Genomic DNA, 22813 nt, shown 5'->3' with positions numbered 1-22813 from the left:
TGCAGGAAGGGAGGAAGAACAGGTGGTTTCTGAGGAGAGGTTATCTGGAGTGAAAGAGAGGTAGGGCAGGGAAACAGCCGAGGCATTTCTTCTGCCTACGAGTTTTTCTGAGGTGCTTTGATCGGTATCAAGACAAACATAGTTTTGCGGCACCTCTGAGACAAACACGTTTTGGACGTCATTTTATCCTCTGTCGGACTGAGCTTTTAGAATTCGGGAGGTGCTCTGAGAGAACTTAGGTCAAGAGGCGGGGTGGAACATAAGTAGAGTTAAAAATGCTGAGCTTTACCACACTGGTAAAAATGTTCAGCCCTGACCTGGATGGCCCAGGCTAGCCTGATCTCGTCAGATCTCAGAAGCTAAGCAGGGTCAGCCCTGGTTAGTATTGGGATGGGAGACCACCAAGGAATGCCAAGGTTGCTGTGCAGAGGAAGGCACTGGCAAACCACCTCTGTTAGTCTCTTGCCATGAAAACCCCAAAAGGGGTTGCCGTAAGTCGGCTGCGACTTGAAGGCACTTCACACACACACACACACACACACACACACAAATATTGAAAGGATCTGAACTAAATGACTCCTTCTGCCTTCCTTCTTTGGCTCTGAGAGCACTTGTTCAAGTCAGACTTATAGGCACATTTACAGTGCAATCCTAAACACAGTTACTCTCTTCTGTGTCCCATTAACTTGAATGGACTGAGAAGGGTGTAACTTTTTAGGATTACACTGTTAATTCACTAATCTGTTCACATTGGAATCCTCCAGTGGCCTGAATGTTTGCTTAACATAGACCTCCTCGTGCTTTGTATAACATGGGTTAGCTTCCAATAGCTAACGGATAGTTCCTTGGTGAGAATTAGCTGGAAAAGGTATTGACAACGAGTACGGTTGCCAACCCCCAGGTGGTGCCTGGTGACCTCCTGCTATTACAACTGATCTCCAGGCAACAGAGATCAATTCTCCTGGAGAAAATGGTCACTTTGGAAGGTAGACTCTATGGCATTATATCCCATTGAAGTCCCTCCCCTCCCCAAATCCCACCCTTCTCTGGCTCCGTCTTGGCATTTCAAACCCTCTTGGTGCTTTTCTGGACATGTTTCTGACTGAGGAAAACAGTATTTTATAAGATCATAAGACGAACTTCCTAGGAGGGTCTACCTAGCTGAACACCCTGTTTCCCCACGGTGGAGAGCCAGACTCCCCCCCACAAAGCCCACAAGTAGGGTGGAAGGGTAACTGCCTCCCCCTATGATTGCCACCCCCTGGTAAGTGGTTTTCATAGAATCATAGAGTTGGAAGGGGCCATACAGGCCATCTAGTCCAACCCCCTGCTCAATGCAGGATCGGCCTTGAGCATCCCTGACAAGGGTTTGTCCAGCCTCTGCTTAAAGACTGCCAGTGAGGGGCAGCTCACCACCTCCCTAGGCAGCCGATTCCACTGTCGAACAACTCTTACTGTAAAAAATTTCCCCCTAATATCCAGCGGGTACCCTTCTGCCTGCAATTTAAACCCATTATTGCGAGTCCTATCCTCTGCTGTCAACAGGAACAGCTCCCTGCCTTTCAGAGGTACTCTGTCTCGGAACATGGAGGTTCCACTTCACACTTATGTGTTAACACCCATTGACAGACCTCCATGAATTTGTCTACGTCCCCTCTCAAAGCCACCTAAAGCCAGCAGTTTGCATCTTGTATCAGTGGATTCCATGGGTTCATACGCACTGGGTGAAATGGTACTTGCTTTGGCTAGTCCTGAATCTAGGCCTAGGATTTAGGAGAGGGAGGGGAAAAAATCTGCTCTATCTGCTTTCTTCCTGCCAGGCATAATTTTATACACTTTTATCACATCTGATAATTTTTTCCCTAAACCAAAAAGCCCCAAACTCTTCAGCCTTCCTTCACCGGGAAGATGTTCCAATGGTTGATCACTTTGATTGCCCCTTCTGCACCTCTTCCAGCCCCACAACATCCTTTTTGAGATGGGGGGACTGGAACATATATTCCAAATATGGCCAATCCATAGATCTAGACAAGGGCCTTTCTAAACTGTCTGCAACCATTGTTATCCTAAAACCCCCAAGGGCAGAGATTTGCCTTTCCCCCACAAAAGAAACAGAGCATTAGGACTTATCTCCTACAATTTTGTCGGAATTATCTGGTTTTCGGTTTTGACACCGGGATCTCTGCGTCTGCCACACCTACCGCCTATGGAGATATCCACAGAGCAATAGGCCACGCCCACATTGTTACCCACGCTGCACTGGTAGGTTCCCAGGTGTTCATCGCTCAAGCCGTAGATGTGAAGGTCACCAGGCACAGATCCTATTTGGCAGAAAGAGAGAGGGTTGGGACCAGCCTAAGGGCTTTTGCCACCCTAGGTCAGCTGTTGGCAATCTCTCCTGCCCAGGGCATGAACACAACAGCCCTCCTCCTTGTGCAAGCTGTGCACAGCATGTGGTATTCAGAGATAGACTGCCTCTGAATGTGGAAGTTCCATTTGGCTGTCCTCCGTAAATCTACCCAGTGCCTTTTTTTTTTTAAAGGCATCTAAGCTGGTGATCCCATCAACATCTTGTGAGTTCTGCAAGCATAACTATGCATCGCTGCCCTGTTCGTCCTTCTGAAGAATGCCCTTTGCTTCTCCGGGGCCTTTGTCACTTACCCAGTCCTCCGGGCATCCAGTCTCTGAAGCCTGGCCCGCTTGTCATGGACCAACGGTAGCTGAGGGGTGGGGAGCCCGCGGAGGCGAAGCAGCGCAAAGTGATGTCGTTTCCATAACCCACGTCGCCGATTATCGAGCACTGAGGAACCGCTGGCCTTTCTGGTTGGAGGGGATGGAAACAAGAAACCAGTATCAAAACAAGTTGTTTTTTTATGCCCAAGGGAGATGCCTGCTGTTACGGGATCCCCCTGCCAGCCCCCAGAACCGTATCCGGAGAACAGCAGCTTGCCTTCTCGTTTCTGACACCAAAACTCCCTGACTGATTCCCCTAATGAGCAAACTTGCATAGGGGCGACCTGGTAGTTTGGGGTTGACTAGGCACACTGGTTCAAGTAGGATTGCCATTCTGGCCTCTGAACATCCTGGGGATTTGGGGGGTGGGGAGTGTATGGATGTCAAGCATTTGACCAACAGGTCAAATATCACAATTTACATGAAACGCAAAGCGTTAGAACATACAAAAGCAACGGAGTGATAAAGATGCAATGGGCTTCCGGTAAATTCCCATTTCATAACGATTTTTTCAAGCCTCCGTCTTCCATGTGCTTGAGAGTCCATTTTGGAGCTATAGGAGTGTACCTTCCTAGTAGTCACGGACGGCTAGCTGAGATGAAATGGGAATTTACTGGAAGCCCATTGCATCTTTATCACTCCGTTGCTTTTGTATGTTCTAACGCTTTGCGTTTCATGTAAATTGTGATATTTGACCTGTTGGTCTTGCACCTATTTTTTTGTCAACTGTGGTTGTATACCTGTTGGTTGCTTTGTTAATACACTTTTATTAGCAATTTCCAGTTTTGGTATTTATGTGCCATAGGTTGGCATTTTGTTCTTGTGCTGTTGTGCTTGAATTCCAACCTCCAGGTAGTAGCTGGAGATCTCCCGCTATTGTGACTGATCTCCAGCCGATAGAGATCAGTTCACCTGGAGAAAATGGCCGCTTTGGCAACTGGGCTCTATGGCATTGAAGTCTCTCCCCTCTCCAAACCCCACCCTCTTCAGGCTCCGCCCTCAAAATCTCCAGGTATTTCCCAACCTGGGGCTGGCAACCCTAGGGTAGGGACATGGGGGCTGCAAGGTTGTCTGTGCCACTACGTCACTTCCAGGGGAAACCAGGAAAGGACGTAGAGTCGTTCTGTGAATCAACGGAAAATCTATGGTAAAACCATAGGGTGACCAGTGATTCCTAGAGCTACCCTACTTCACTTCCGGATTTCCCCTGGAAGTGACGTAGCAGTGTGGCTGGTGCTGAGTTATGCATCAGGCGATCCAATTAACAAAAGATGATACCAAGTTAGGAGGGGTAGTTAATACCCCGGAGGGTAGGGTCAGAGTTCAGAATGACCTCGATAGACTGGAGAGCTGGTCCATTGCAATAAAATGGATTTCATTAGGGAGAAGTGTAAAGTACTTCACCTAGGCAGAAACAACATAAGGCACAGGTACAGGATTGGAGACAGTTGGCTTGACAACAGTACATGTGAAAGAGATCTGGGAGTCTTAGTGGACCACAAACTGAACTTGAGTCAACAGTGTGATATGGTGGCTAAGAAGGCCAATGCAATTCTGGGCTGCATCAATAGGAGTATTGTGTCTAGATCAAGGGAAGTAATACTACCGCTGTATTCTGCATTGGTTAGACCTCACTTGGAATACTGTGTCCAGTTTTGGGCTCCACAATTTAAGAAGGATGTTGACAAGTTGGAGCGTGTCCAGACTGGTCAGAGGTCTGGAATCCATGCCCTATGAGGAGAGACTTAAGGAGCTGGGTTTGTTTAGTCTGGAGAAGAGAAGGTTAAGGGGTGACATGATAGCCATGTTTAAATATTTGAAGGGATGTCATGTTGATGAGGGAACTAGCTTGTTCTCTGTTGCTCCAGAGACTAGTAATGGATTTAAACTAATAGAAAAGCGATTCCACCTAAACATTAGGAAGAACTTTCTGACGGTGAGGGCTGTTCGACGGTGGAATGTGCTGCCTCGGAGGGTGATGGAGTCCCCGTCTTTGGCGGTCTTTAAGCAGAGGCTAGATGGCCATCTGTCGGGAGTGCTTTGATTGTGGGATCCTGCATTACGGGGTTAGGGTTGGGGTCACTGGGGATGTGGGGGGGAGGTAGTTGTTAATTTCCTGCATTGTGCAGGGGGTTGGACTAGATGACCCTGGTGGTACCTTTCAACTCTATGATTCTATGATTCTAAATGCCAGAGCAAGTGAGACCTTAGGCCCTTAACACTTGTTGAGCTGAAGGGGGTCACCTCACACAGCACTGCAAAAAAAAAAAAACCCTACCTTGCACAGCAATGGTCACTTTGTGGGTGGCCTCGGTGGTTTTCTTCACCGTGCATTCGTATGTTGCCGAGTCAGTGATCCGCACGTCGCGCAGCTGCATAGAGGCGTCGTACAGGCTGGGGTCGGCAGAAGTGAACCCAACCCTTTGCTGGAGATCGGGTGGTCCGGGGCGGATGATCTGGTGGTCATGGTAACCCAGGAGCTGGTGGGGACAAGGAGGAGAAGATGAAGGGGGAAGGAACTAAATGGGAAAGGGTGTGAGGACGGACATCCCGCCCCACAGAAGGCAAAACTGTCTGCAGAATCCGGCTCCTTAAGAATCTCCGCTTCCTTTGCTTAAAAGCAAGTTTCTAGCCCTGATGAAGATAGTGGCCCTGTCAGTCTGCAGTAGAAGAGCCAGATTCAAGTCCAGTAGCACCTTAGAAACCAACCAGATGGTCGGGACTGTCTTTGAAACGGTTGTTGATGAGCAGGCAGGGGCACCCAGGCCTGTCGAGCAGGCAGGTGGGAGGGCAGGAAAGGAACTGCAAGCAGAGGGCCTGGGGGTAGGCAGGGGAACGAGGTCCCCCAGACACACTCTGCCCAGAGCCTCCCAAAACCTGGAACCGGCCCTGTAAACAAACATATGAAGTCTCAGATAGTCCAATTGAGCAGAGAGTCTGCCCGTGTGGAAAGGCAAAGACAGAAACCCATTTTTATTCAGTTGTGATTTATATTCTTCCATAAGATCTTCTTTTATTACTCCATTGATATCACTCTTTCTGGTATGTTCACACAATTATCATTTAATAGATCTACTGTCTGGGAAAGATAAGGCCGTTACCCTCTCCTTAGCTCATTATTTAACGGCTGCCTTGAAGATGCGTTCAAAGCTATAATCAACGGACGCCTAAATGCGCATTTGCATACAGGCGCTCGTTTTGCACTGGAACGCATGAAGCAGCATCGTACAAAGTCAGAGCACTGATGTAGGGGGGAAGGAAAGATGATGCTTCCTTTGCCTCTGTGCATGTGCTTGCAAGTCGTTTGCCTTCCTCCCTACATTATTTTTAAGGTGAGTTTCGGGTCACACGTTAAATGTGAGTCAGGTTGCGGTTCCCCCAACCTAACTCGTGTTTAATGTATTGCCTAATCAGACCGTGTGCAATGAACCCATGAAGCTAGGTGCCTTATACTTTTGCTTACACCTGGGACCTAAAGGAACTTTGTGCAATTTTACTATAGATATGCAAGATCTGCATCCAGCAGTACCTTAAAGACCAAGATTTCCATGATATAAGTTTTTGAGAGTCAAAGCTCTCTTCATCAGATACAAGTAGGAATGAATACGCCTGAGCCCTTATATCCCAGTCAGAAGGTGGGAGGGTGATATAAGGGCTGAGGGATCTTAGACCCTGGAAAATCTGTTGATCTTTAAGGTGCTCCTGGACTTGAATCTTAGGCCATTTATGCTTGGTAATTAGCGTGGTCATTTTAGTTCTTCACTCTGAACTGTCATTCTAGAAGTCACTATAAAGCCGACGCATATCTGCTTCACATTTCTTAAGAACCCCTTTAATGCGACTTTTTGTATTTACTCCGTCCCTGCCTCAAAGCATCCACTCAAGGAAGCATGAAGAATCACAGTGGGGGGTGGGTAGCTATGGAAAGGACAATTACTAATGGCTATGCAAACGAAGGAGAAGGCCAGTGGGGGTGGGTGGGATTTGTTTGACTTTCTCCTCTTGCATCGGGACCGTGAATAGTCATTTTAGAGGTCGGATTTATAAAAGGAGCTTTGAGCAAGCATCAAAATCAACACTGCATAAATGGCCTTACTCTTCTGCTGCAGACCAATATGGCTGCCCCCCTGAAACCACTATAGATATGGAAGATTTACTTAATCCCTCTTTCAACTGGTTCTTTATTTTTCGCTAGAGGCAAATCCTGTAAATTTTCCCCTTATAAAAGCTTTACAAGCATCACAAGATATCTGCCAAGAAACCTCTGCCGGACACTTACAAACAAAAAAGCACATTTTCCAGCTTGAGGAGCAAAGTATTAAGATGGTACTAAAACATATGAGACTGAGATTTACCAAAGGTATAAATACAGATGACAGCGGATCTATGTTACAGGTGACAGTGGATCTATGTTAACACCAGCGGATCTATGTTAACACCAGAACGATGAGTTGGCAGCCTCTCCAGGATCTCCGATAATGAAAGGTCTTTCCCAACACCTGAGATCCTTTAATTGGTGACGCCAGGAAACAAACCTGGAAACTTCTGCATGCACAGCAGATATTTCACCACTCCCAGATTTAAGCTTGCATCCCCCAGAAACGTGCTGTACTGATGAGGTATGACCTAGGGTTCCCAGCCTCCAGGTGGGGCCTGGAGATCTCCAGGGATTGAACATAAGAACATAAGAAAGGCCATGCGGGATCAGACCAAGGTCCATCAAGTCCAGCAGTCTGTTCACACAGTGGCCAACCAGGTGCCTCGAGGAAGCCCACAAACAAGACGACTGCAGCAGCACCATCCTGCCTGTGTTCCACAGCACCTAATATAATAAGCCTGCTCCTCTGATCCTGGAGAGAATAGGTATGCAACATGACTAGTATCTATTTTTACTGATCTTCATACTACAGAAGTCAGTTCCCCTGGAGGTGGACGCCAATGCATTACATCCCTGCTGAGCTCCCCTTCCCCAACTCCATCTCTCCCCGGGTTCGCCCCCCAAATCTCCCAGAATTTCCCAAGCTGGAGTTGGCAATTCCACTCTGGCCTTTCCCTAAATAATTCTGTCTGGGAAACCGGCAAACACCAGGATGCCAATGTGCAGAATCTGAACTCGCTCCTCCCTTTGGAATCAAGAATGCTGCAAAACCCTTGCCTTGAGCTGCCCGCCCATCTTGACACTGCAAAATATCAATAGGGGAGTGGTACCCAAAGCACATATATATAAAGAGGAAAAAATACCACTATACACCTGAACGTAAATGAATTATATAATTTTCCAAAAAGGTGATTTATAATTTTAAATATCAACTTATAATTTCCAAAACATTTCAGTCAGCACGAAGCAAACTATACAAGGTTTCGCGATTTATCCTTGTTTCGCATATCAGCTTCATCAGAAGTCTGTTGCTCCATATCTTGCCGTTACAAGAGAATCTTGACCTGCTCCATTGACTCTCTCTGATTCAAATCCTGTTACTTTGCGGAACAAGGTTAAATCGCGAAACCTTGTATAGTTTGCTTTGTGTTGACAGAAATGTTTTGGAAATTATAAGTTGATATTTAAAATTATAAGTCACCTTTTTGGAAAATTATATAATTCATTTACGTTCAGGTGTATAGTGGTATTTTTTCCCCTCTTTATATATACGGCCATCTTGACATGGCACCCAATGGCTCCAGCGGTTACCCCCCAGCAACCACAGCTGAAACTCACAAACTTACCGGGTTGGTCTGTGGATACTGTCCCGGTATCACCTGCCTCCATTGGATATCCCAAGCACTGTCGGGAGTGTTGTCTTCAGGGTCCGTTGAAAAGGGGCAGCCCAGTTTGACGGACTCCCCCCTGGGCAGGTAGATGATCTTCTGTCCATCCTCAGTGATCCTCACGGCAAAACTCAAAGCTAAAATGAGACCCACCAGAGCACCATAAAACAGGCTTCTCCAAGGTGAAGAGGCCCCAAACCACAATGCCTTTAGCTGTTATTGGTGTCCCTGACAGATAGGGTTGCCAACCTCTGGGCGGGACCTGGAGACCTCCCAGAATTACAGCTGATCTCCAGACTACAGAGAAAATGGCTACTTTGGAGGGTGACTCTATGTCTAGACATTAGGAACAACTTTCTAACAGTTAGAGTGGTTCCTCAGTGGAACAGGCTTCCTCGGGAGGTGGTGGGCTCTCCTTCCCTGGAGGTTTTTAAGCAGAGGCTAGATGGCCATCTGTCAGCAAGGCCGATTCTATGACCGTAGGCAGATCATGAGAGGGAGGGCACCTTGGCCATCTTCTGGGCATGGAGTAGGGGTCTCTGGGGGTCTGGGGGTAGTTTGGAATTTCCTGCATTGTGCAGGGGGCTGGACTAGATGACCCTGGTGGTCCAACTCTATGATTCTATGTCATTATACCCTGTTGGGCTCTCTCCTCAAACCCCACCCTCCTCAGGCTCCACCCCCAAAATCTCCAGGTATTTCCCAACCCGGAGGTGGCAACCCTATCTTAAAGCCATCTATGCTCACGGCCATCACTATACCCACTGGCAGTGAATTCCACAGTTTCGTTACTCGTTGAATAAAGAAGCATTTCCTTTCGTCTGATTTTCATTAGCATTGCGGCCGTCATCCCAAACCACATGCCCCAAAATCAAACTTAATATGCTACCAAGTTTGCTAAACAAATCTTAATGCTTTGTTTGCCATTTAAAATGAGAAGCGTTTAGAACGTATTTGCATATCTGCATGGGTAGCAGCCAGAAGTGGATAGGTAGCCCTTGTGGGTGGTGTGAGTAGAACCATCGCCAGGGCTGATAGGAATTGTAGTTTTCTAAGCATCTAATGCCCTGACCTGGATGGCCCAGGCTAGCCTGATCTCATCAAATCTCAGAAGCTAAGCAGGTTCAGCCCTGGTTAGTATTGGGATGGGGGACCACCAAGGAAGTCCAGGGTTGCTGTGCAGAGGAAGGCACTGGCAAACCACCTCTGTTAGTCTCTTGCCATGAAAACCCCAAAAGGGGTCGCCATAAGTCGGCTGCCACTTGAAGGCACTTTACACACACACACACACACACACACATTCTAATGCCAGTGATTCTTGCTCAGTCAAACCTACCCTGCAGGGTTGTTGTGCGGCTAAAAAGGAGGGGAGAATCGTGTGCGTTGCCCTAAGCTCCTTAGAGGAAGGGTGGAATCAAAATGGAATAAAGTAGCCTGAAAGCAGCAAATTTTGCCTTGGCTGCCATGAAAGTTACCTCGACCTGGATGCCCCAGCCTAGAACAATTTTGTCAGCTCTCAGAAGCTAAGCAGCGTCAGACATGGTCAGTACTTGGATGGGAGACCACCAAGAAAGTCCAAGGTTGCGACGCAGAGGCAGGCAATGGCAAACCACCTCTGTTCGCCTCTTGCCTTGAAAACCCTACAGGGTCGCCACAAGTCGGCTACGACTTGCCGGCACTTTCCGCCACCGCCATGAAAGGCTGAAAAGTTTCATTCATTCTCAGACAGCACTAGATTGGCAAGTAAATTCATGCCAGTGCTGAGTGATCTCTACTTTATCTGGGATTCTTCTCTTGCTTTATTTGCTGGTTACGGCATGAAAACTTTTTCCCCCTTTCACATTTGTTCAGCTGAAATATTTCTGCTCCGACATTTCTGAGCCTCAAAAAGAGGGACCCGTTGAAAAAAAAAACACATCCCAAATCTTCAGCCACATAAACCTGGACAGAGACGTACCAATTGACATTAAGCGCCAACAGAATAAATATGGAACAAGCCCTATAAAAACCATGAGTCAGCAGATTCAGGCAAGCGTGGACGTATCTGTCTTGCCGATCTTCCGCGTCACTCTAAACGCTCATCGTAATTAATTCCAGCTGCCAATTAGCATCTTTCATTCCTTTCCAACTGCTAATATGGTACTGAGTAGACCAGTAATTTACTGACTTCATTATGTCCATTCAAAATAATAATTTTTTCCCTCTTGGACAGACTGACTCAAATAGCTATGCCAACATTATACAAAACGATCCCCAGTTTTATAATAAATTCTAATCTCCTTTGGGTGTTGCCTGCCTCCACGAAGTCATTCCAAACAAATGAAAATAGCCATCCGTAAACAATTTCCATATCTCTGTTTAATGGAGCAAATCCATCCAGAAGCACCATCAAATTAATCAGTATCCAAAAATAAATTAAGTGATTGTGCAATCCTATTCAGAGTTACTCTAGTCCAAACACACTGGCATCTATGGGCATAGACTGGAGTAATTGCGCATGGAATCGTGCTGTTAAAGAAGCAATCGAAACATCCGTTCATTCCAGGGATTTCTACCCACAGTGGTCCTTTAGCAGCCAGAGTATGGGGGTTACCGCACTTTGTATTCCCAGCGATGTATTAAGAGTTTGAAAATGTTATAAAAAAACATCGCTTTAAAAGGGTTTTTGGATACTACGGCTTATAAATGGTTGGAAAATGTCTTCTAAAGGAGCCAAACAAAGTGCGAACAGTATTTTTTATAACGTTTTCAAACTCTTAATACATCGTTGGGAAAACATAGAAAGTGCAAACAGTATTTTTTAAAACGTTTTCAAACTCTTAATACATTGCGGGGAATACAAGTGTGGTAACCCCCTATATCAGTGGCCAGGGGGAAAAAAAAGGTCACATCAGATCTCAGAAGTTAAGCGAGATCGGCCCTGGTCAGCCCTTGGATGGGAGACCACCAAGGAAGTCCAGGATTGCTGTGCCGAGGCAGGCAATGGCAAACCCCCTCTGTTTCTCTCTTGCCTGGAAAACCCTACTGGGTTGCCATAAGTCGGCTGCCTCTTGACAACCCTTTCCACCACCAGTTTTGTAATATTGTGAGCCGCATTCCTTAATCATCCATTCGTCCTATTGCGTATGTGCGTTAAGTGCCGTCAAGTCGCTTCTGACCCATGGAGACCCTATGAATCAATGTCCTCCAAAACCTCCTATCATTAACAGCCTTGCTGAGGTCCTACAAACGGAGGGCCGTGGCTTCCTTTATAGAGTCCATCCATCTCTTGTTGGGGCTTCCTCTTTTCCTGCTGCCTTCAACTAGCATGACTGTCTTTCCCCGTGACTCTTGTCTTCTCATACTGTGGCCACAGTACGACAGCCTCAGTTTAGTCATTTTAGCTTCTAGGGTCAGTTCAGGCTCGATTTGATCTAGAACCCACTTATTTGAGTTTTTTTGGCACTCCACAGTATCCGTAACACTCTCTTCCAACACCAGCCTTATTAGAATACTTTTAAAAATACGCTTGCATCATTTTAAGTTTCCGATATTAACATGCAACAAATTGTCATTTTAAGATATTTTTTGAACCAACTTTCAGCACTGAAGAAATTCCTTAACCTTTGATACGTGTAAAAATATTGAACCTAGCCTTTTGCCAAAACTCCAAGGGGGCTTCCCTATTTATTTAGAATAGTTCCCTGCATCTATCGAACCATTTACTAGATTTCTCTTTATTTATTTGGAAAATTTAGTAATGTTCTTGCAGCTCAAAGGACTGCTTCTCATGGTGACATGGTCCTCATGCCAAACGTGGACTGTCAACAGATCTGTTCCAGAGGGACCTGTGGTAGGAACGTAAAGCCCAGGTAGTGAGTTTAGAGCCAGCATGGTATAGTGGTTAAGAGCGGTGGACAATAATCTGATGAACCAGGTTTGATTCCCCGCTCCTCCACATGAGTGGCGGACTCTAATCTGATGAACCGGATTGGTTTTCCCTCTCCTCCACATGAAACCAGCTGGGTGACCTTGGGCAAGTCACAGTTCTCTTAGAGCTCTCTCAGCCCCACCTACCTCACAGAGTGACTGTTGTGGAGACAGGAGAGGAAGGCAATTGTAAGCCGGTTTGATTCTCCCTTAAGTGGTTGAGAAAGTCGCCATATAAAAACCAACTCTTCTTCTTCTTCAAGCAGGTAGCGTTGCCAACCTCCAGGTGGTGGCTGGAGATCTCCTGCTATTACAACTGATTCCTAAACGACAGATATCCATTCCCCCGGAGAAAATTGCCGCTTTGGCAATTGGACTCTACGGCATTGAAGTCCCTCCCCTCCCCAAACCCCGCCCTCCTCAGGCTCCGCCCCCAAAGCCTCCCACCAGTGGCGAAGAGGGACCTGGCAACCCTAAAGATCGGGCGAGCCTGGCCTTTCCAGGTCAGGGAACTTAAACCGTAAACATTTACAAAAAATAACAGAACAAAATCAGTAGCCAACTCTCCCAAAATTATGAGGAAAAACCACAGAATTAACATCAGCTTTTATACAAAGTTATATTAAATGTATAGGGTTGCCAGGTCCCTCTTTGCCACTGGTGGGAGGTTTTTAGGGCAGAGCCTTAGGAGGGCAGGATTTGGGGAGGGGAGGGACTTCAATGCCATAGAGTCCAATTGCCAAAGCAGCCATTTTCTCCCGCGGAACTAATCTCAATCGGCTGGAGATCAGTTTTAATAGCAGGAGGGGGTACCAGTCCCTGGGAGCGAGCCGAGCCAACCGTTGCTGAGCCCTGAAGCCTGCCTCAATTTGCCTCCTCAAGCAGTCGCTCGGGTAGCTCAGCTAAAGAACCGGCCCTGCACAAAAGCTAGCCAATGCCTGGAGAAAAGAAAAACATCTTCCCTGGGGCCTCAAAATTAGCAGCTTTGGCAACACGCACTAGGCTGTTTCTGTGTTGAGCAGGGGGTTGGACTAGATGGCCTCTATGTCCCCTTCCAACTCTATGATTCTATGAATTCTATTGAAGGGCTGTCATATAGAGGAGGGTGCCGAGTTATTTTCTGTTGCTCCAGAAGGTCGGACCAGAACCAATGAGTTGAAATTACATCAAAAAAGTTTCCGTCTAGACATTAGGAAGAATTTTCTAACAGTTAGAGCGGTTCCTCGGTGGAACAGGCTTCCTCGAGAGGTGGTGAGCTCTCCTTCCCTGGAGGTTTTTAAGCAGAGGCTAGATGGCCATCTGTCAGCAATGCTGATTCTATGACTTTAGGCAGATCGTGAGAGGGAGGGCACCTTGGCCGTCTCCTGGGCATGGAGTAGGGGTCACTGGGGGTGTGGGGTGTGTGGGGGGAGGTAGTTGTGAATTTCCTGCCTTGTGAAGGGGGTTGGACTAGATGACCCTGGTGGCCCCTTCCAACTCTATGATTCTATGAACACACAAATGAAGAGTGGAGGGGATTCCAAAGCTGCGATGCCACCATGGAGAAGGCCCTGTCTCAGGTAGCCAGCTCTTTCCCTTCTGAGGGTAGGGGGCGCACGGAACAAGACTTCAAGAGAGGAGCTCAGTTCTCAGGCAGGTTCACACAACAAGACCCTTTAGATCTCCTGATCCCAGACCATTTAGCATTTTTCAAGGCTAAAAAAAGAGCCAGCTTTTAAAATTGTGCACATCGGCTGCCGGTGTCAGTCTTCCAGTGTGCTTCCGACAAGACTCTGCCGCTTCCTCCAGCTGTCTCGACTCCTCCAGCATCTAAAACGCCGCTACCTGGCACCAGCTCCAGGGGTTACAGGTTGCCAGCGATGTATCTGATAACCCACGCTCAATTTGCCTATCGTCCCCGTGGATTTCGCACCGTTCATAAAGAGCCGTGTAACAAATTGCCCTCAAGATAGTGGTTAGTTTTCTGGTTTTAAATTCTTGAAGTTGTACGTTTTACGGAGATTGTTTTATTGTTTTAATGAACTTATCTGTTCTTATATGTTGATAGCCACCCTGAGCCTGGTTTCGGCCGGGAATTGAAGTGGGGGTATAAGTTGAACAAATAAATAAATAAGACTGGGGAAGAGCTGTGGCTCAGTGGTAGAGCATCTGCTTGACATGCAGTAGGTCGCAGGTTCAATCCCTGGCGTCTCCAGTTAAAGGGACTAGGCAAGTAGGTGATGTGAAAGGCCTGAGACCCTGGAGAGCCATGGGGAAGGGCTGTGGCTCAGTGTTAGAGCATCTGCTTGGCATGCAGAAGGTCGCAGGTTCAGTCCCCAGCGTCTCCAGTTAAAGGGACCAGGCAAGTAGGTGATGTGAAAGACCTCCGCCTGAGACCCTGGAGAGCTACTGCCGGTCTGAATAGACAATTCTGACTTTGATGGACCGAGAGTCTGGTTCAGTATAAGGCAGCTCCATGTGTTCATGTGTGAAAGGCATTGGAGGGGCGCCATGGCTCCAACAGACACCACATTGGGGACCCTGGCACAGATTGTATGCTGCTAAGGGAAAGGTGGGTATTGAAATGCTGCCTGGCACCAATTTGAAAAAAGATACTCTCTACTTCATTGAGTCACAAGCAACTTTAAAACCAAAACACCTTACTTCTGTTGAAGGTCGTGGCTTAGGAAGGGAAAGACGAATACTCCAAATTAATGACTGGCTGCGTAGGTGGTGTCGTCAAGAAAGGTTTGGATTTCTGGACCATGGCTTATGCTTTCGAGAAGAAGCTCTTCTGTCGGGGGATGGTTTACACCTCATGAGGGTAGGAAAAAATGTGTTTGGTGAGAGCCTTGCAAACCTGATCAGGAGGGCTTTAAACTAAATCCTATGGGGGAGCGAGACAACAGTTTAAAGCCTTGTATACTGATAATACCTGGAGATTTGCAGGGAGTGGCATGTATGCAAGGAAACATAAACTCACAGGTAAGTACAGAAACGAAAACCACGAGGCACATAAACCACGGATTCAGATGTCTGTACACTAATGCGCAGTGTATGGGAAACAAGCAGGAAGAACTCGAAGCCCTAATACAGGAAGGGGATTTTGACCTAATAGGCATTTCTGAAACTTGGTGGGATGTCACTCATGATTGGAATATTAAGATTGAGGGGTACAACTTGTTTAAAAGGGATAGATTGATAAGGAAGGGGGGAGGAGTAGCACTGTATGTCAAAGATGTGTACCCTTGTGAAGAAGTACATGAATCTTTGCATGGTAGTGCAGTTGAGACTCTATGGGTAAACATAAAAAGAATAAGAAATAATGGTGATATTCTCGTGGGGGTCTGCTATCGACCGCCAAACCAGACCAGATCAGATCACAAAGTTCTCAAAGAGACGGGACATGGTGGTCATGGGAGATTTTAATTACCCGGATATCTGTTGGAAGTCCAACGCTGCTAAAAATGCAAGATCCAATAAATTCTTGACTTGTCTTGCTGACAACTTCCTATTCCAGAGGTGGACAGGGAAACAAGGAGGTCTGCTATCTTAGACTTGATTCTCACCAACAGGGAAGAACTGGTCGATGAGGTTAAGGTAGTAGGCACCCTGGGTAGTAGTGACCACGTACTCTTGGAATTTACAATCTTGGGGAGAGGAAAACCTGTACGTAGTCAGACATGTAGGTTGGACTTCAAAAGAGCAAACTTTAACAAACTTAAACTTATGCTAGGTAGAATCCCATGCTCAGAAATACTTAAGGAGAAGGGAGTTCAAGAAGGGTGGGCATTTCTTAAAAATAAAATACTGAAGGCGCATTCCCAAACCATTCCTATGAGAAGAAAAATTGGAGGAGTCTAAAAAGGCCAGGGTGGCTCCATAAACAGCTTTTTAAAGAGTTGAGAAATAAAAAAGGCTCATTTAGGAAGTGGAAGGAGGGCCTTATAACCAAAGAGGAATATAAGCAAATAACTAGTGCTTGTAGGGAGGGTGTTAGGAAAGCTAAAGCTCAGTAGGAACTTAGGCTAGCGAGAGATGCTAAACGCAACAAAAAAGGGTTCTTTTCCTATGTACAGAGTAAGAGTAAGAACAAGGACAAGATAAGCCCATTGCGTGGACCGGAAAGTGAAATTATTACAGGAGATGAAGAGAGGGCAGAAGTCTTCAATTCCTACTTTTCCTCAGTTTTTTCTTGTGAGGGAAGTGGTGCTCAACATGGCATCAACAGAACATGTGATGAGGGGAGGGATTTGCAGCCTAGAATTGGCGTTGGGGTACTGCACAAACACCTGGTTTCTTTAAATGAAACAAAATCCTCTGGGCCAGATGAATTGCACCCAAGGGGACTCAAAGAACTTGCAGGTGTAATTTCGGAACCTCTGTCCATTATTTTTGAAAAGTCTTGGCAAACAGGTGAGGTGCCAGAAGATTGGAGGCGGGCAAATGTTGTCCCCATCTTCAAGAAGGGGGAAAAGGAGGAGCCAGGTAACTACCGACCCATCAGCTTGACTTCTATACCAGGAAAAGTGTTCGAACAAATCATCAAACAGTCCGTCCTTGAGCATTTAGAAAGGATGGATCTGATCACCAGCATGGGTTTCTCAAGAATAAGTCATGTCAGACTAATCTTATCTCCTTTTTTGAGAAAGTTACTACCTTGCTGGATCAGGGGAATGCTGTAGACAGTTTATCTAGATTTCAGTAAGGCTTTTGATAAGGTTCCACATAGTATTCTAGTTGACAAATTGGGAAAATGTGGGTTAGATCCTATTATTGTTAGATGGATCTGCAACTGGTTGACAGATTGTACCCAAAGAGTGCTAGTTAATGGTTCCTTGTCCACTTGGAGAGAAGTGACTAGTGGAGTTCCTCAGGGATCTGTGCTGGGCCCTGTGTTGTTCAACAAATTATTTGGATGAAGGCATAGAGAAGATGCTTATTAAATTTGCAGATACTAAATTGGGAGGGGTAGCAAATACAGTAGAAGACAGAGCCAAGATGCAGGATGATCTTGACAGGCTGGAGAAATGGGCTAGAACTAATAAAATGCACTTCAACAAAGACAAATGTAAAGTTCTGCATTTAGGTAGGAAAAATCAAATTCATAATTATAGGATGGGGGAGACTTGTTTGAGCAGTAGTGTGTGTGAAAAGGATCTTGGGGTCTTAGTAGACCAAACACTGAACATGAGTCAGCAGTGTGATGCTGTAACTAAAAAGGCAAATGCAATCTTGGGCTGCATCAACAGAAGTATAGTGTCCAGATCACGTGAAGTGATGGTATCGCTTTACTCTGCTCTGGTTAGACCTCAACTAGAGTACTGTGTTCAGTTTTGGGCACCACAATTTAAGAAATGTGCAGATAAGCTGGAACGTGTCCAGAGAAGGACAACGAAGATGGTGAGGGGTCTGGAGACCAAGTCCTATGAGGAAAGGTTGAAGGAGCTGGGTATGTTTAGCCTGAAGAGGAGAAGACTGAGAGGGGATATGATAACCATGTTCAAGTACTTGGGCTGTCATATAGAGGAGGGTGCCGAGTTGTTTTCTGCTGCTCAAGATGGTCGGACCAGAACCAACGGGTTGAAATTAAATCGAAAGAGTTTCCGTTAGGAAGAGTTTCCCATTAGGAAGAATTTTCTAACAGAGCGGTTCCTCAGTGGAACAGGCTTCCTTGGGAGGTGGTAAGCTCTCCTTCCCTGGAGGTTTTTAAGAAGAGGTTAGATGGCCATCTGTCAGCAATGCTGATTCTGTGACCTTAGGCAGATGATGAGAGGGAGGGCATCTTGGCCATCTTCTGGTCACTAGGGGTGTGGAGGGGGGAGGTAGTTGTGAATTTCCTGCATTGTGCAGGGGGTTGGACTAGATGACCCTGGTAATCCCTTCCAACTCTATGATTCTATGATGTAAACTATGTGTCATTCTAGAACATTTATATCCCACCTGTCTTCCGAGGAGCTAAGAGAGCCATACAAGTTTCTCCCTTCCTCGTGTTAACCTCACAATGACCCAGTGAATTACGGTAGGTTAGGCTGAGAGGGAGTAACTGGCCTAATGTCACCCAGCATCCTTTCCTGGCAAGGATGGGGACCTGAACCCAGGACTCCTAGACCCTGATTCAACACTGAAAGCAATGCACGACCCTAGCTCAGTTTCTTGTTACCAAAATTAGATTGGTGACTGTGGAGTGTAGGAAAAAAAATATTTCTGTAGTTCTAATAAAAGAAAACAATAGACTTCTGGAAAGGTCTTAAATATTTGCATTAAAACATAAATAAACATTGAATACATTAGAAGAGATTACTACTCTGCTGCATCCAGATGGTTTTACAGTCTGATGTGAGGGAAACAAGTCAACATGCATGAGTGAGTAAAAGGCAAAATATTTATATGATCTGAAGAGAAACCAGAGTATTTTGAGATAATTGGAAACGGTTTGTAGAAACATGTCTAGATCATAAGAACGTAAGAAAAGCCACATTGGATCAGACCTAGGCCCATCAAGTTCAGCAGTCTGTTCACACAGTGGCCAACCAGGTGCCTCTAGGAAGCCCGCAAACAAGACAACTGCAACAGCATTATCCTGCCTGTGTTCTGCAGCACCTAATATAATAAGGATGCTCCTCTGATCCTGGAGAGAATAGGTGTGCATCATGACTAGTATCCATTTTTACTAGTAGCCATGAATAGCCCTCACCTCCATGAACAGGTCCACTCCCCTCTTAAAGCCTTCCAAGATAGCAGCCATCACCACATCCTGGGGCAGGGAGTTCCACAATTTAACTCTGCCACTGTTTTTTTAAAGCCAATTAAAAAAATGCATGAGTGAGTGAGTGAAGGGGTGTTGTTAGGGTTTCCTGCTGGTTTATCAGATTAAATGTACAGCTCTCTGTTTGTCAGAAATATGATCTTGTATTGGTTACGTTCTCAACACACGAACACTAAGGAGCCATCAAATCTTTATTTTCAGTGGGATTTGGCACCATGGACCTCTGACAGCCAAATTAGGTAGTGATTAATTTTTGCACTGTTTTCTTTTTAATTATGAATGAATGAAGGAATCATAGAATTGGAAGGGACCACCAGGGTGATCTAGTCCAGCCCCCTGCACAATGCACGAAATTCACAAGTACCTCCCCCACACACCTCCAGTGACCCCTACTCCACACCCAGAAGATGGCAAAAAAAAAAAAAAAAAAAACCCAACACACACACCTCCAGGATCCCTAGCCAATCTGGCCTGGAGGAAAATTGCTTTCTTGTCGGCATTACCTTGGGCATGCAAGAAAGGACCACAAGAGCCATACACTGATGCAAATCTCCCTGCCCTCCCTCTCATGGTCTGCCTAGGGTCATAGAACCAGCATTGCTGACAGATGGCCATCTAGCCTCTGCTTTAAAACCTCCAGGGAAGGAGTGCTCACCACCTACCGAGGAAGCCTGTTCCATTGAGGAACTGTGCTTTACTGCAATTGGGACAGAGCCAATAGAAAGCTGCCAGAGGGACATTCAGTCTGGCATGCTGCCCTCACTAAGCCTCCCTGGGAGCCCCTATGCAGCTTCTCTCCTGCCGTCCTGTAAACCCTCCAAGTTTACTCAGTACTGAAAAGAAAACAACGTACGACCTGTGGAATTGTAAATATCTGCTCCTCTTTGCCAACGTTAACTGCTTGTGAGCCAAACATCTGGGGAGGCGGTTTCCCATCCTCTGATTTTCTACTTGATAAGTGGTTTTGTGTTATTGTTGTTATTGCCCAAACCTGCTCTGAACTGAAATTGCTACCTAGCATAATCAACGGCTACAATAATCGTTAGGAATCAGCAACCTGTTTTCCAGCTCCATCTAACAATTAAAATTAGGGTACAGCAGTCACTCCAACCGGCTTTGTTTACCGGGAACAATCCCGATTTTCTGGTTCCTGCCCCTGATAAATCCCGACTCCTGTTTCCGTCCTACAAGAGGTCCTGAGCCCACAAAGGGGTGCTTCTCTGGGTAACTGTGCTTCCCCCCAAGTTGAAAAACCTGTTCCAAAAGACAGCCCCAAGTGTGGTAAAGCCCCGGTCATATTCTCTGCAACCAAACAGATTGGTTTGGGGAGAGCAAGTGGAAAACTGGCTCCTTTAGAGATGCTTCAAGCCTCTTCCTTGACATTTCACCCTTCATGGGTTTTTTAAAGTTTCTTTTCTAAGATAAGAGATTTGGGGGAAAGGAGACTCACATTGAACTGACAACTCCAGATACAAACCCAGAGTTGGGAAGACCTGGGTTCCAATTCCTGCTTCAGCCGGGACCCTGATTAGGTAACCTTAGGCCAATCATTTTCTCTTAGACTAACCTACTTCACAAGGTTGTTGGGAAGCAACAGGGTTGTTGCATGGACACTCAGGGGAAAGGCAGGCGCACTGATGGTTAGGGTGGGGTACACACACACCCGACAAGCGGGCACTGCGCCACCTGATCTGGGCCCTGCCCTTTGGTAATCTCTGATTGCCAGTCTGCAGAACGTTTCTCCATGAAAAGAACAGCCACGGGCAGTGGGGACCACATTAATGGAATCCATGCAGATGGAGAGAGGGGAGAAAGACACAGGGAAAACTTCCTGTGAGGTTAGCAACCTTTTATGGATTCCTGGAAACCACGACAGCATCTAGATTGAAGCAAGTCCAGATTTCTATAATTCCTCTTCAATATCATTTAAGAACATTAGAATATAGGAAAAGCCATGCTGGATCAGACCAAGGCCCATCAGGTCCAGCAGTCTGTTCACACAGTGGCCAACCAGGTGCCTCTAGGAAGCCCACAAACAAGGCAACTGCAGCAGCACTGTCCTACTTGTATTCCACAGCACCTAATATAATGGGCCTGCTCCTCTGATCCTGGAGATAATAGATATGCATCATGACTAGTATCCATTTTTACTAGTACCCATGGATAGCCCTCTCCTCCATGAACATGTCCACTCCCCTCTTAAAGCCTTCCAAGTTGTCAGCCATCACCACATCCTGAGGCAGGGAGTCCCACAATTTAACTATGCGTTGTGTGAAGAAATACTTCCTTTTATCTCTTTTGAATCTCTCCCCCTCCAGCTTCAGCAGATGACCCCATGTTCTGGTATTATGAGAGAGGGAGAACAGCTTCTCCCTGTCCACTCTCTCCAAACCGTGCATAATTTTATAGACCCCTATCATGTCTCCCCTTAGCCCTGGTGCAAAGATTTGTGGGATCCAACCCTTTAATTTTCCTTGTGACAATCAGTTCTTGTAATTTATTCTGTACTTTAAAAATTAATAAACAACCACTACCACTCTTTTGTATATGAAGATGGAAGGGGGCAAAAAAGTTCCAATCATTCTCCCGCTTCCCCTTATGCCTGGAACACCCTCTTCCAAAGTGTATATGGAGCATCACTTTCTTCATATCCCTTCTCAAAATGCATCTTTTCTACTATAGCAAAGCCTTGAGCATAAATTCTCAGTCCTTCATCCCTCTAGCTTCAGCTAAGCTTCAGAAAATGTACCTGTATTTGCTCCCGTTCAGTCCCTCCTTTCCCCCCTCTCATTCTCCTCTTCTCTCTCTCTGTCCCCTCCCCCATCCACCAATGTTTAGATATTCTGGGTGTTATTTTTCTCTCTGCCTTTTCCACAGTACAGTCCATCTGGCAAAAAAAGGTATATTTCCAAAACAGATCTGAACAACAACGTACACATGTATTGTCACGAAAATAAGAAATAAAAAATGGCTCTAAAAAACAAATCCAGTTGCACCTTGAAGAATCTATTTTAGCCATTCATGACTGAGATTGGAGCCTCCTTGAGGGCAGAGGACTCTCTGTTCACTGGCAAAGGTCTCCAAAATGTCAACTGCTTGCCTACTGCTATAGAAGGAAATCCTAAAGGAAAAACCCACACTCCCAGGAGAAGAGGCCGTACCTGAAATGATACACAGGAGTAGGAACCGAGCAATCCTTGTGTGGGTCATGACCAGCAGGTGTATGTCACTGCGAAGATGGAGAGAGATTGCCGCTGGATCCCACGCAGGCTGCCGTCTGCCAGAGGCACTGAGCAGGTCTGAAGTTGCTCTCCTGTTTTGATCTCTCGAGCGTGCTCGGTCTCCCGGCAAAGATTCCTTTGGGTTGACTGAGGGAGGTGACGGAGCACCTCCAAGCTGCAAAATGAGCCACTCACCCATCCCAGTTTCCTTTGAACTGGGTGCGTACTGGCCAATTAGGTAATACTTTCATCTCGGCTCTTTTCCCCAGAGGATGCGAGAGAGCGGAGTCCCATGCCAGGATCCAGAAAGCAGTTTTGGGCATGGCCTGAGGGTTGCAAAGATGTGCCTGGCAGGGTATTTCGCAACCCTTTTGGAGTCTGAGCCTCAAACCTGCCTGCTGGTTTGCAGATTGCTTGAAAGCTGGGGATTCTTTGG

At 46.3% G+C, this 22813-nt stretch overlaps 1 protein-coding gene across 1 annotated transcript in view; it reads right to left on the bottom strand.

Moving 5' to 3' along the window:
• LOC130480865 (V-set and immunoglobulin domain-containing protein 8-like) overlaps positions 1–22428 on the bottom strand; it is a 28441-nt gene extending 6013 nt beyond the window's left edge. The window contains exons 1-5 of the mRNA XM_056853486.1: positions 22318–22428; positions 8458–8636; positions 5012–5213; positions 2662–2820; positions 2202–2321 (exon numbers count right to left, since the gene is read on the bottom strand). Of these exons, the coding sequence (XP_056709464.1) occupies positions 2202–2321; positions 2662–2820; positions 5012–5213; positions 8458–8636; positions 22318–22366 (709 nt within the window). The 5' untranslated portion in view covers positions 22367–22428. The remainder of the gene's footprint in view (positions 1–2201; positions 2322–2661; positions 2821–5011; positions 5214–8457; positions 8637–22317) is intronic.
• Between the last annotated feature and the right edge of the window lie 385 nt (positions 22429–22813).

The sequence above is a fragment of the Euleptes europaea genome, chromosome 7, assembly GCF_029931775.1.
Source record: "Euleptes europaea isolate rEulEur1 chromosome 7, rEulEur1.hap1, whole genome shotgun sequence".
Taxonomy (NCBI): Eukaryota; Metazoa; Chordata; class Lepidosauria; order Squamata; family Sphaerodactylidae; genus Euleptes; species Euleptes europaea.
The sequence above is the reverse complement of the archived record's forward strand: the minus strand, read 5'-3'. Positions and strand labels throughout refer to the sequence as shown.